At 43.3% G+C, this 13370-nt stretch overlaps 1 protein-coding gene across 1 annotated transcript; it reads left to right on the top strand.

Moving 5' to 3' along the window:
- Positions 1–785: 785 nt before the first annotated feature.
- On the top strand, positions 786–12198 carry LOC120842942 (carboxypeptidase inhibitor SmCI-like). The gene is made up of 6 exons (XM_040214174.1): positions 786–849; positions 5465–5653; positions 8366–8536; positions 10345–10509; positions 11622–11817; positions 12033–12198. Exons 1-6 carry the CDS (start codon positions 786–788, stop codon positions 12196–12198), a joined length of 951 nt encoding a protein of 316 aa, XP_040070108.1.
- The last annotated feature ends 1172 nt before the right edge of the window (positions 12199–13370 follow it).

Raw genomic sequence — 13370 nt, 5'->3', positions numbered from 1 at the left:
GGGGGCGTGATGCGCGGCGTGACGTCAATGTGGAATCTTTTTGGGCGAGTGCCAGAAATGGCCCGCGTCGATATGGAGTGCGGTCGACGGCGCGAAACCAACGCAATATCTCATTAACTGCTATCGCAGTAAAACGCTTGCAGGTAACTCTGCTCGAAGTCACTTTCTGCTGAATTTTAGTGGTTTCACCTTTTTTTCCTTTTAGCACAGCATTAGGGGGAGGACTTAACAGTGTTCAGATAACATAACATCACCGGCTCTAAAAAGGCAAGGCCTGAAGAGATAAATGTGGGTAAACTCAGTCTACAGCGTGGCGTCTTGCACTACGTACTCTTTGACTTTTGTTGCGGCAGATTGAAATATTCCACAACTAAATCGTGGTTCATAATATTTTATAATGTTTTCTAAACTTATCACAGCCTTATTTACTTCTTTCTATTTAATCATATCTAAAATCAGGCTCATATTTTCGTTTATAATTCTTGATCTCTAAAAATTGACGGAAACATTTATTGTCAACGTCGTCGTTTTCCTGGAAGATGGCAAACACATTCCAAGAAAATGAATCGAACTTTGGGCTGACGCACCGTTATTCAACATTTACTCATACGTGCAGCAATGCTGGGCTAGCATTGTCCTGTCTTTTTGGTTCTGGACGCAACGCAATCTCTTTGTTCAAGTGTCGCTCCTCTACCCTAGTACAATGACCGCTGTCGTAGTTAAGGTTGGCGAACCAAGACTATATAAGTGGCCATAGACTTTTCTATACTTCAAGAACATCCAGGATGGAGAAAGTCTTTCGATGCCTGCGTCTCGCAGTGGCTGTAGCTGTTTTTACAGAAAGCTTTGGTGAGCATACGTTTTTATTTACTATAACTAGAAACACAACAAAACTAACGACAAATAAACTAAGCTTTAAATTATTATATGGTTTCGAGCTTAGCTCTGTTCCTGGGGGTTTCGCCAAAACTCTAAGCCTTAACACTCACCAACTGATCATTAAATGCTTTGTGCTAAGTAGTATCCGCATGTTAACCATTCCGTGCATATACATATATACTAAGCCCTTAACTTGTCAAAAATTATTCGCGCAATTTTTATTTAACAAGATATTCCTAGTTAGCACATGTTCTTTCCTGTTAAGAAAAACAATAGGGTACGCTTCTGTTCATGGAACTCTCGAGGTATTTTATTTGCAGTGATGTGATTCGTCTGAGCCGTTTTGGAGTACGTTTTGGAGCAGCGAAATATTTAATCTGGAGCACCAAAAATAACTTGTGGAGCCATTTTGGTGAATTATCCGAAACTGGGGCGAGAGAACTAGACGCAACAACCATGGAGGGAGAACGGTGGACAGAGTCTCCAACTCAGCTAAAGATTTATTCAGCTACCCTCTCTTATATGCATCCTTCCCCCAAGGTCGCCACCCTTTCCACACAAAAGGTCAAAACCTTTCTTAACTTCTGTGTAAATACGGTTGCGACATTCGGAGTAAGAGCAAAACAGAGATTGAGCGGCACATTCAATTCTTACATCGTTTTGCGTGATCATAATCCAAACTGCACGTGGCTATATTTTCAACCAGAAAGAGTTACTCTATTTAACTCTTACGCACTTAGTAATGGTGTTTCTCGCTACCGCTTCTAGCAGATTCTTCTTGGCATCTGGTTGGCCAAAAGAGCATGTCAAGCCCTTTTTCTGCGTCTGGAACACGCCCTGGCTCTGCCCGCTCCTCCCATTGGCCATACTTTCTCTATACGGCTCTGCGATCGGCCACTGCACTATACCAAATGGTTGACACACAAAAAAAGTAAATGCACTGTACCAAAAGGACATCATGTACATCCTAAGATGGGTTTACAAGATGTCGATTAATTACCAGCTCGCCTGCACTCTCTCACTGCTTAGAATAGTACCAAAACTTTTTTTACATATATGAAAGGCTAGAGACGTCACTCCCCACGTCGCAAGGTGCTGTCGCCGCTGCAGCTTCCGCAACTGTAATCTTTACAGGAAACGTTTACGGTGAGCGCTACGTGCTTCACATTGTTATCAGGAGCGCCTTATCATCAAATATGTGGTTCAAATGCTTATTTGGTGCTTGTTCTTTACTTAAACGAATGTTGTGTTGTTTGTTTTATGAGTAATATGCACTTTTCGCCACGATCGCTCAAGCTTTTTCTTTTTTTTCGTGTGGGCGCCGACACGAGCAAATTTAACCTACGAGACCCCCCCCCCCCCCCCCCCTCCCTTCCCCCACATACAGCTTCGCTGTAAAATCTTTCTGTATACTATCATATATGCCAGCCAGTCTTATTTTTTACCGAGAGGTAGACTTGCTAAGGAACTCACGGATCTCAGTTTTAATACATTCGACGCTTAGGTGCCTGTGCGGCATACTGCTATAGAGGAGTGATTTCCCTTTGGTACGAAGGTGTGCTGCGGCGAAAGAAATTACGCACTGTCGCGATACCTACACTACAGTCTTCGTCTCACTGCAACGCACGAAAGCGCGGCAAGAACCCCACTCAACGAAGCTAACTAACATGCCAGAACAAATCACGAAAATTATAAATATTCCGAGACCTCCGAGTGCTGTCAGCGTCAGACACAGAGATCAAATCGAGTAGTACACTGTTTGAGGCGATAACCAAAAGTTCTCAAAATTCCCAGAAGACTAGCGGAACGATCCGGCCGTGTAGCAGGGCCTGAGCTCTTATGTATATTCAGTAAAACATAAAGCGAAATTACATTTTGGCGCAATGTTGGCTAAATTCATCACATTTTTGGCGAATCATAGCAAGATGTACCAGGGTAAATATTCCGGCGCAGGTTGGCACAAATGATGCAGAAATCACATCACTGGATTTGGCACATGTAAATCCTTTGCCGACGTAAGCTGACCGAGGCAGAATTTCTGCATATGAATGCTCGGTGAATTTAATACTTTTACGTGTTTGCAATGAGGCTGTTCCAGACGTTTCCGTTGGAGTGTGATCAACAGCGTATGAAAAGCATATAACCGCCTAAGACCAAAGGACTGGCTGGCACATTTGCGCCATCATGTAGCCCTAGAGCATTTCCCATGAGGTATAACTAGACTGAAGGCCTGCTGCCTTTGCGAGATCAAATCAACTTGTTACTTATAAGCAGGGATGGGCAGTATTTCAAATACAAGTATTTAAAATACGTGTTCCAAATACTTTGTGTATTTTGCATTTGTATTTAATTACAAATTGGGTAATGTATTTGACGTGTGTATTTAAATACCAAAACGTGGGTATTTCAGCTACAATTGTAATTAAATACAATTTTGTGGGCGAAAATACATCCCTCAAATTTATTGTCACTGTCCATAGCAGGACAAAAACTACGTTCTGCACCGAATGCAGTGTTTCTCAATCAAGCACAAGTGTTTAGTGACTTTGTTATCACGGTGATAGTCCAGGGCAAGAATAGTGACGAAATCGACGTTCACAGGCAGACTGGCTAAATAAGTGCCTGTGACAACTTGTGATGCTTTCCAGCCTGACTTTCATCCATATTTTTGCCTGGAACGTTCTAAATGCCGGGTCGTCCAGATTTTCGTAACTGGTGCGAGTTAAAACACTAAAACATTCTCTAGCTAGTGCTGCGTCTTGGTCGTCTAGATACTTTGTTGGTCTATGCCAAAATGTAATCGACACAAAAACCTGTTTGAAGCTCTGTACTTTTTTCGCCTATTACGTCCAAGCTGATTACATTTTTTTTGTGATTATATTTCTATTACGTAACTAGAGCCTCGCACGCTAACTCCCGAGTGTGCGATGCAAAATTAAAATGAGGCACCTAAAAACCCGTTCCAGGGGCCCTGAAGTCGCTGACGCAAATTTGAGGAATGTATTTCGAAAAGTATTCGGAGGAGACCAAATACATTGGGTTGTATTTGTGTCTTGTACTTAAATGCTTTTTTGGAAATGTAATTAGACTTGTAATTAAATACATTTTTGACTAAGTATTTTGTATTTGTATTTCGATAGATATTTGCATGTATTTTGCCCGTCCCTGCCTATAAGGAATAACCTCTGTAATATGGTCAAAATCATTTCAAGGTCTCCGGGTGAAAAAAAAATTGTAATAGATGCGCAGATCCAAAACGTTTCAAGGCTTTTCGATAAGTGGCGTCTATACGTTCCCTCGTCGTAAGCGGGCGCAAAAACGGTTGCAACGCAGTCGATCCACTCAAACGCAAAGGTGTGAACCAGCTTTTAGGGCGATAGAGTTCGTGTCGTTTCTGTGGCAGGATGTGTGCCCTTGCTGACGAATAGGTCAAATATCCTGCCTCTTTCCTTTGAGCTCAGTAGCTTTGATCGGCGCAGAGGCCCTAGTATAGTTGAATTTATCGCGTCGTATTTTTTTTTCTTTCTTTGAGCCGCACATGCATATACTCGTTATCTGGATGAAAGCAGATAAGCTCACGTCAAATAAGTCCGTGTGCGTCTGCCTCTTCGCGAGGCCTCTGGTGGATCATCTGCCGAAATCGATAAGGTGCTAACGAATAACGAGTGCAGAAATTGGGTTTAGTTGAGAAACACGATCGACCTAAAACAAGGTTCATATTTCCACGAACGTGACATACTCTCAGAAAGAGCTTCGACCAACTATACAATTGTACCTCTCCATCCTTCTGATATGTCCAATCATAGCCGTTCCCTTTCGTCCATGTAATACGCTACATTCGTATTTGCCTCCCACATCCCATGAGTATGTTTTGGTGCATGTTGTTCCTGCACGAATCGGGTTTTTGAAAGGAACAAATTTTGTGGGTGGTCATTCTTAAGTTCTTTCCGCAGATCGCGAATGCTCTGTCAACAATAAGTCGCGTGCGCATTTTATTAGAGCACCATTTGCTTAAGTCCTGGCCAAATTATGCCTTTCTGGTGTGACATTGAAAAGACTACTCTGGTAACACAGGCTTTAGGTACATTTGCTGTCTTTGCGGCCATATATATGTAACACTGGGAAACACATGCTTTTCTTTTGGCACCATGGACAACAGTTGAACGTACGCACTGGAGTGCGTACGTTGGCGACATCAATTAACAAGGCTAACTTGAGCTTTCTAGAGGTTTCACACTTTTATGACACAATAGTGTCATGAAAATGTGAAACCTCTAGAAAGATCGAGTAAGTCTTGTTAATTGATGTCGCCAAGCGTTGACGAGGAGCTCCAATAAAAGCCGTGAGGCTTAATGAGATACAACCAATTAGTGATATATGTAGTTACCTTGACAGTGTAACGGTTTCTTGCTTTCTGTTGCTTTCATGACAAGGAATGCATCGATTTCAAATCTATTCGTCAATATTTCCCAAGAAAAAAAATGCGAACAAACTACGTATGCGCAAGAGTGATCGTTCATAAGATCGTCTATTGATTTCACGTATACACTTGCACTCATACACCCGTCAACGTTTTCGTACGCAGGTTCTTACGACGTTCTTCATGATGTGTGCAACGATGCTCCGCCTAAGCCAGTTGATTGCAGTGAGCCTACACTCAAGTTTACTTTCAACATATACCTGAAGAAATGCCTACCCGCTTATGTTTGTGGCCCAGCTGGCACTAAGAATATCTTCGACACTAAAAAACAATGCAAGCGAACCTGCCCGATTGGTACATATCATATTCTAAAAATAATACTTCACCCTAGAACATTAAAGAGTGGCAATATGTGAGCCTTAAACATCTAACGAACCTATTTTTTTTCAAAAGGTGGACTGAAATAACGGCATATAGTAAACTGGGCGAACACAAATTTTTCCGTGCCTTTAAGACGTGATAAAATGAACTAACGTTAACTGCCCTTGCAACGCTCAAGCGTAAACAAACAGAGACAAGAAATTTTTTTTTTAAAAACCAAGGCTTAAAAAAACTTACTAAAGAATCTACTGACCATGATTCCCCTAACTGACTGCACGAAAACATTTAACGCTTTTGACTGTTTAAATTACTATTCGAAAAAATTCACTCCCTAAAACTCACTGTGAAAATACTAATAATAATAAAAAATTAAGAAAACTCCGCAAGCATTTATTTTTTATGAGTTGTGAATGCGAAAGCATGAATGTAGTTTTTCCGCTCCCTTAGCTCGTCCCCGGCGTACTGGCGTGGACGGCCACGTTTCGCTACTGCCGAGGTGGCGGCCGACGGCCGAGCGCGCGCTCTTGTAAAGTGGCCGCGCCCCGCTGAGCTCGGCCGTGCAGCCTCTCCGGAGTTTGCCTGCGCAGGCTTTGCCAAAACCACCTAGACAGGAGGCCTTTCGCATGGACTCCTCCCGTTTCATGAAACGTCATCAGGTCGGACCGCGCTAACTCGGCTACTGGGCCCGAGCCCGACATTCGACGCGCTAAATGGACATGAGCCCCAGACGAACAGTGACCACAGCACTCGTGTCCAAATCTCACGCCTCGATCAATCTGACTCTGATGACGGGTGCGGAAGCCTTCTCTCTTGGTGGTGTTGGTTCTCCGGCCAGCCACTCCGTCTCACCGGCGGCAGGGGCGCTGCGCCGCCACGGAGAAGGCTTCCCTGCGTGGTGGCGATCCTTGGAACTACGCCACGCAGCAGCCAATGGGAGCCTCGTTCCTTGAAACTATGACGCGCGCCAGCCAATGGGAGCCTATTCATCAAATCGCGGCTACGGACGACAGGCTTCGCTTCATTGGAACAGGGGATTTTAGGTACCGTTTGGCGCAGCTTCAAAATTTGATAACGTCGGTTCGCTCCATGGGATAGTTAATTCTTTCGGATTAAAACAAGTAAAACTTAATATTTCTCAAAAAGAAGCACTCGAAAGAACTTACCTTTTTCTGCCAGCGCTTACTGTTGACAATTTGATAGCCAGTGAGACTAGTGCCATCGTAAGGCTACGCTATTATTAATCGTATCGACGAGCACCACAGCGCTCTCTATTCATGCATTTATTTAATATATATTAGAAATTAAAGTGGAATTTTTTTCAATTTAATATTAACTGCGATTTTTTCCAGCTTCCAAACCTTCTAGATTTTGTTTTTCATATTCATATATGTATAAAACATGAAGGCTGTAGAAGCGAAAAGAAGTGACACAGGAATTTTCGACAAGAAGCAAAGCCTTAACGAAATGTTGACTGCCCCTCTCATGTCTCTATAAGGTTTCTGTTTTAGTCAAATACTTATTTAGTTTTAAGACTCTACGCTCCTTTTTTCAACTGCCATAAAATCTTTATCCAAGTTTTCCAATTCCAATCCTCGTTTAAACTAAAAGAACAAGTCTTGGCCAATTTCCTACGCAAAGGTAAAAAAACATAAAGTTTGATATTTTGTTTATTTGAATATTTGTATTATATAACGTTTATTACATTCCCAAACGACGTATTTTTAATAGGCATGTTGACTAATGCCCGATATATTTATGCCGATTTAACATCTTGTTGTAAAATTCAACCTGCAACGCACAAACTAGTCGCTAATATGTGAGTCTTGGTGTAAATAATCAAGGTTATAAGCAAATTGAACATTGTGTTAGACGTTGTCGACCGCTGGATACGAGACGCTAGGAGGGCAGGAGGTTATTTTCAATATTTACAAATGGTGCATGCAGGTGCAGCCGAGTCAGGAGTGCGCGGATGTTTTTCGTTTTTCATGTCGACTAATGAATGACGCGGGCGTTTCCAATAATATGGGCCTTCACACCAGTGGCGAAAACTGCTATCCGGACCTAACAAAATACTTGAGATTTGTGTTCGTTTTGCTCTTAGCGCCCGTTTCCAGCTTGAGCGGCGTCGGCGTAACCGCGCAGTGCATAATGGGTAGATTTCTCCGTTAAATGCAGCGGAAAGTTTTCCCCGCTAAATTTACCGGAAAAATTTCCCCATCAAATCTAGCAGAAAATTTTCCCCGCTAAATCTGTCGGAAAATATTCCCCGCTAAATCAAGCGGAAAATTTTGCCAGCTAAATTTAGTGAAAAAATTTCCCCGCTATATGGAGCGGAAAAATTTCCGCGCTAAATCTAGCGGAAAGGTTTTCCCGCTATATTTGCGGCGAATTTTTTCCGCTAAATTTAGCAGAAAATTTTCTCCGCTAGATTTAACGGGGAAATTTCCCCTTTAAATTCAGCGGAAAATTTTCTCCGCTATATTTGCGGGACATTTTTTCCGCTCACTCTAGCAGAAAATTTTCCCCTAAATGGGGGCGAGCCGGAGAGGAGGAGGGGCATAGCCCGCTCTACGTACCTTCCCCTCCTCCTCCTCAAGAGCTGCGCTCTAATTCGGCGTTATAGGGAGTTGTAAACGGATTTCATTTTTTTTCTTCTGGGCATTCACATTGTCTATCTTCCTCCAGATGAGTTCTGCACTATGCCAAGACCATACACTTCGTGCCGCGCTGGCGCTGAAATAACAACTACGTGGCATCTGAGTCCCTTCACCAAGACATGCGTTTCGGCCACCGGCTGCGCCTTTGCACTCGCCGATTTTGAAACACAGAGGGAATGCCAAGCGGCCTGCAGCAAACGTAAAATACGATTGAGCCTTTTATGCACGCACCCGTGTCTTCGGCAACCTTTTAGGAACATATCGACTCGCGCACAGTCTCCACCAATAAAAAAACATCTAATCGGAGGGCGTGGCAGAGACGGCGGCTGGTGGGAGCGCTGATCGCGCTTGTGGCATTTCCATATCCCGGCGAGTGAAAGGATGGATATTCGTCCGTGAGGGCTGATGCAGTTTGGCTATTTTCTTTTCGGATTCTTCTCTCCTCGGACCAATACAGAATTGTCGGTAATGCGTACCGCACACTCACCAGCCACCGTCTTCGAGTGGGTCTTTCATATTGGTGGAAACTGTCTATGTCTGCGCGTGCTGTGCGCGTGCGCGCGCGTGTGTGTTCGCGCGAATGAGTGGCAGTGCCTGAGTGCCTCGTGCGTGAGTGCGTACGTGCGCGCGTGTGTGTCTTTTTGCGTGTGCTTCGCTATTCGCTCTTTCTCGCGTGAGTTGAAGCGTAATGGTGCCAGCGCGCAAGTAGCCCCCAACCACTTCCGGTTCCGAACTAGACGACCGGGTTTAGCAGTATTTGCGAAATCAAATATACTTCGCTACCTTCAGGAAATGGCACACCTTACAGCACTGTCCGATATAATTTCCACTCACGATAAAGGAATGATAAGTAAAAAATTAGGAGAGATGCGTGAACCGAAAGTTAGCGTGGGCTACACAATAGATGGCGCCACTGAGTTTGCTGCCAAACAAAAAGGGCAAATATGCTGATATGATCGCACTCGCATTCATAGCTAATTGCGTGCCAGAAAGGTCAAAGTTCCCAGACAATTCTATACTTTATAAATTGATAATAATATTTATTTGCGACAGGTCGACGTACCCTAGGTGGCTCGCACGGCTAGCTATTAGCGACGTGTGCGAACAAAAACATCTCTGTGGTCGCAATTCGCAATTGGCCGAACGTTCAATGTGACGTCTTTATCTGGACTAATTTTTATTTCAGCAACAAAAATCACCGCAACGTTTAAGTGTAAACTTTCACGACGTCAACTTAAGAATGTGATGACTCCATTGTTATAACACGACTTTTGATCGTTGTAGTTGGTTCACACTTGTCTTTAATAAAATACATAGCGCAAACTGAACAATGACGAAGGGGCACACATAAAGACAGGACTGCTATTGTTACAGATACCGCCGTGACCTTACAGGACTACATCTTGTAAGGTCACGGCGAGGAACAGTTTGGTCGTAACGTCATGAGGAGAGATCATAAGAGGGCGCCACCGAACCACCCCGGCCCTAATACTTCGTTTCACTCTAAGTGCGAACGCAGTCGACGCTGCAGTCAGGTCGAGTCAATAAAACAGCGCCAAAGTTTCCTTCTCAGGTCGCCCATCGTTTTTGTACCTCGTTCATCGCCGGTTAAACCAATCACGCATACTGAATGTACCATGATTCTGCGGTTCTTTCCCGAAAAATCGAGGAACCAGCTTTTTTTTTTTTTTAAGACGCGGTAACGCGCCCTCAGAGACGCGTGTTACGCACCGTGCCTGAAGTGATTCACGTGTCCTCCCACTGATCGTCATTCGTGCAAACCAGAAAGACTAAACATAAATGATATAACATATGTGTTGCGTGAGGACCTTCCGATGATCATTGATGAGCATGTTTTAGATTCCGGTTAACTACCGAATACAAGCTATCCAAGTAAATATAATACAAAAGTGAACAAACAAAAAAACGGGGGCATAGACGAAAACAATTAAAAAATATTCGGTAAATATACCTTAATGAAGTGAAATGTTCCTTCTAATATTGCAGACACCGTGTGTTATCAGCCAAGCAGCGAAGGAAAACCCCTTGAAAGTGCGGGAAGCGTATGGCATTTCAGTCGTGAAGAGCAACGTTGCATTAGCACAACATCTCTCGAAAAAAATGGAAACAACTTCGAGAATAAAAAAGAATGCATGGAAACGTGTCCTTACGGTAAATACCAAAATTTAAATAATTATTGGGCATATTCGAGAGGAAAAAACACAGTTACCACTTTATGAGAAACATGTGTAAACATCTACAACTCCTGCTTATTCAAACATCGGTAATATTTCTCCTCTGATTCTTGAAAGGGATATTTAATAATGTATCCGTTTTTCTCCGAGAGCGAATAACAGATCAAAGATACTACCGCGAATCGTGCGAGGCAGATCTCCGATCACTGTGGTAGCCATATCAGTACAGCTTTGAAATCTAAGCGTTCAAACTATGCCTTTTTTAGTATATTTTAACTATCGGCATTGAATTGACTATGTTTAGATGTTCAGATAGAGAACTGCTAGGTCATATTATAACCTTTTACGATGCGTGGTTGAAATCCAGCAGCATTCAAAAACGAAGACTAAAGAAAGATGAAAAGCTACAGACCGCCTCCAGACGCCCGAGAACGCGCTCGGGCATTAAAGCACGCGATACGAGGGCGCACCACCAGTTCAGCTCCCAACCTAGAGAGCCTAAAGATTTAAGAGAGGGAGCAACTATAAATACGAAGAGCATTTACTATTTAAAAGCGGACGCCTTCGCAGATCGGTCGCCAGGTATTGCCTTCTCGCGTGGCGAGGATGAAATAGGGCGGAGACGCCGAGACGCCATCGACGCTTTCGTCGTCTCGTCGGAGCTCGCATTGTAAACGCGGCTCGTAAACCACGCCACCCCGATCGAGATGTCGGAAACACGCTGAAATCTATGGACGCTAGTCCGACACGAGAGCGCTAACGGCGCCAATGGATAGTTTCGGTAGTTTCTAATGTTGCTAACGTAATTGTTTTTTTGTTGTATAATTGTGTAAAAAATAGGAAACGTAGAACCCCGAAACATTTTGCGTTTCTTTGTATTAAGGCGATCGTTGATACTCTGCTCTAATCTGCCTTGCTAACGTGTAACGTGTTTAAGATACACAAATAGTCAACGCCTCGGCGCAATTGAACTCTACCTGTAATCTGATCGCATGGTTTCACCGTGTCTGTAGGACGCCTCTTAAGGAGAATTAACGGTGTGTGACATTTTCTACGCTGCGTAATAAACAATGTTACTTTTCTACACAGGAGGGCACTTAGACGAATGCAAACTCCCTAAAAATGAAGGCCGCGACTGTCTGGGACAACGCAAGCAGCTTTTCTTCCGGTATTACCACGATACTAAAAGTGGCATGTGCAGACTTTTCTTGTATAAGGGTTGCGAGGGAAACGCAAATAACTACTTAACAAGGCGTGGGTGTGAAGCAACTTGTCAGGTATCAAGGTAAGCTTTACTTCAAGATATTTAAGCTATTAAAATATAACCTGCCGTTGTTCAGTGAACTCCCGTAGACGAATCTCTATATACATGCAAGACACAGATACACAAAATATTCGATTTATTATCCCTTTTATCTCACGATGTGCACTATGTTGCTCTGAGCATTGCAATATCAACGGAATTACATGACGCCTATCATGATCTGTCTCATCCTCCAGTAAGAGTCCTGAATTCAAGTGCGCTAAATACCAAAGATGGCCAAACGATCGCGAACACCAACTGATGGATAAAATTGACGAAATATATAAATCACGAACAACTAAATATTTATTATGCGTCTGTGACAGGTACTTCCCATTCGTTATTTCCAATCTAAAGCTTTAGTGAAATAAGGCTATACAGTATACAGGGCGCTTCACCGTACTGTAAATAATCTTAATCCTGAAAAGACACTTGAAGGAGAAATGTAATTTTTCTAGGATTACATTATTCAACGCAACGGACGACAGATTAAGGAGTGCAAAGTGGCGAGCTAATTATTTAAACACCGCTAACTAATTTTCCGTCAAACGTTGGCCTTGGCTGGCTTACTTCTTCCAATTTATGATATTCACTGCTCATCTTCAAAGTATGCCATCGATGCTGTTATACTTTAGCCAGCTATATTCTGCTTACGCTATCCTCTTGCACGATGGGAACCGTGAGGAGACTCAGATACCGAAACTAGACGCAAAAACATGGACGGAATTTATACCCAGAAGTGACGTCTGTATTCGCCAAGGGCGCCGGTAGCGACCCATTGCAATCCGGCCTGTGATGATGCGTCATGTTGTCGTAACGCTACAACCTTTATATATATATATATATATATATATATATATATATATATATATATATATATATATATATTTTTTTTTCTTTTTTTGCAGCGATAGTTAAGCGTTATTTCACCCACTTCACTATTATGATGCAGGGTTTCGGTCGTTAATATCACCAAATTCTTGAAAAAGAAAAACAAAATACATACTGCGGTTTTCTGAGTATGCGATCCGGGTACCTTGGTTGCGGAACGAGCGCGCGCCACCACAAAGCCACGCCAGCTATACTTTAACGGGCCACGTAAGAAACCAAATGGGTTGAGGACAGCCGCGCATATGAGTCTTGCCCATCGTCCGCTAGATTCTCGCAGTTGTGGTTACGTCGGATCACGCCACTTGAGTCTTACGCATTCAATTAGAGAAGATACTTTTCTATTAAGCTTGTCCAGGTTTGCAACAGGGCCAATGTAGAAACATTTTGTACGGTTACATTCTGCACTGGTAATTGTGAAGCGCCTATCCTTTCCGATCCCGCCTAAGCTGACAAATTGTCTATCCTTTCTGTTCACGCCCTAAAGGTCTCTTTATATTCCAACCTTGACGAACGCAATGCGTGCCGGCGCGGACCAACGTTTGTCGACCGCTGCGCTACGTCACGCTGCGCCGAGGAGCGTCGAACGACCATGTTTACAGTCCAACGCGGAGCACGCATCGACGAATGCCTCACTTCAAGCAGGC

The sequence above is a fragment of the Ixodes scapularis genome, unplaced genomic scaffold (genome assembly GCF_016920785.2).
Source record: "Ixodes scapularis isolate PalLabHiFi unplaced genomic scaffold, ASM1692078v2 PGA_scaffold13__105_contigs__length_92229423, whole genome shotgun sequence".
NCBI classification, from domain to species: domain Eukaryota; kingdom Metazoa; phylum Arthropoda; class Arachnida; order Ixodida; family Ixodidae; genus Ixodes; species Ixodes scapularis.
The sequence above is the reverse complement of the archived record's forward strand: the minus strand, read 5'-3'. Positions and strand labels throughout refer to the sequence as shown.

Coding starts and splice junctions, on each gene's coding strand:
- LOC120842942 (XM_040214174.1), top strand. CDS start 786: ATGGAGAAAGTCTTTCGATGCCTGCGTCTCGCAGTGGCTGTAGCTGTT. Junction 5,654..8,365: donor CAAGCGAACCTGCCCGATTG/GTACATATCATA, acceptor ATCTTCCTCCAG/ATGAGTTCTGCACTATGCCA. Junction 10,510..11,621: donor CATGGAAACGTGTCCTTACG/GTAAATACCAAA, acceptor TTTTCTACACAG/GAGGGCACTTAGACGAATGC.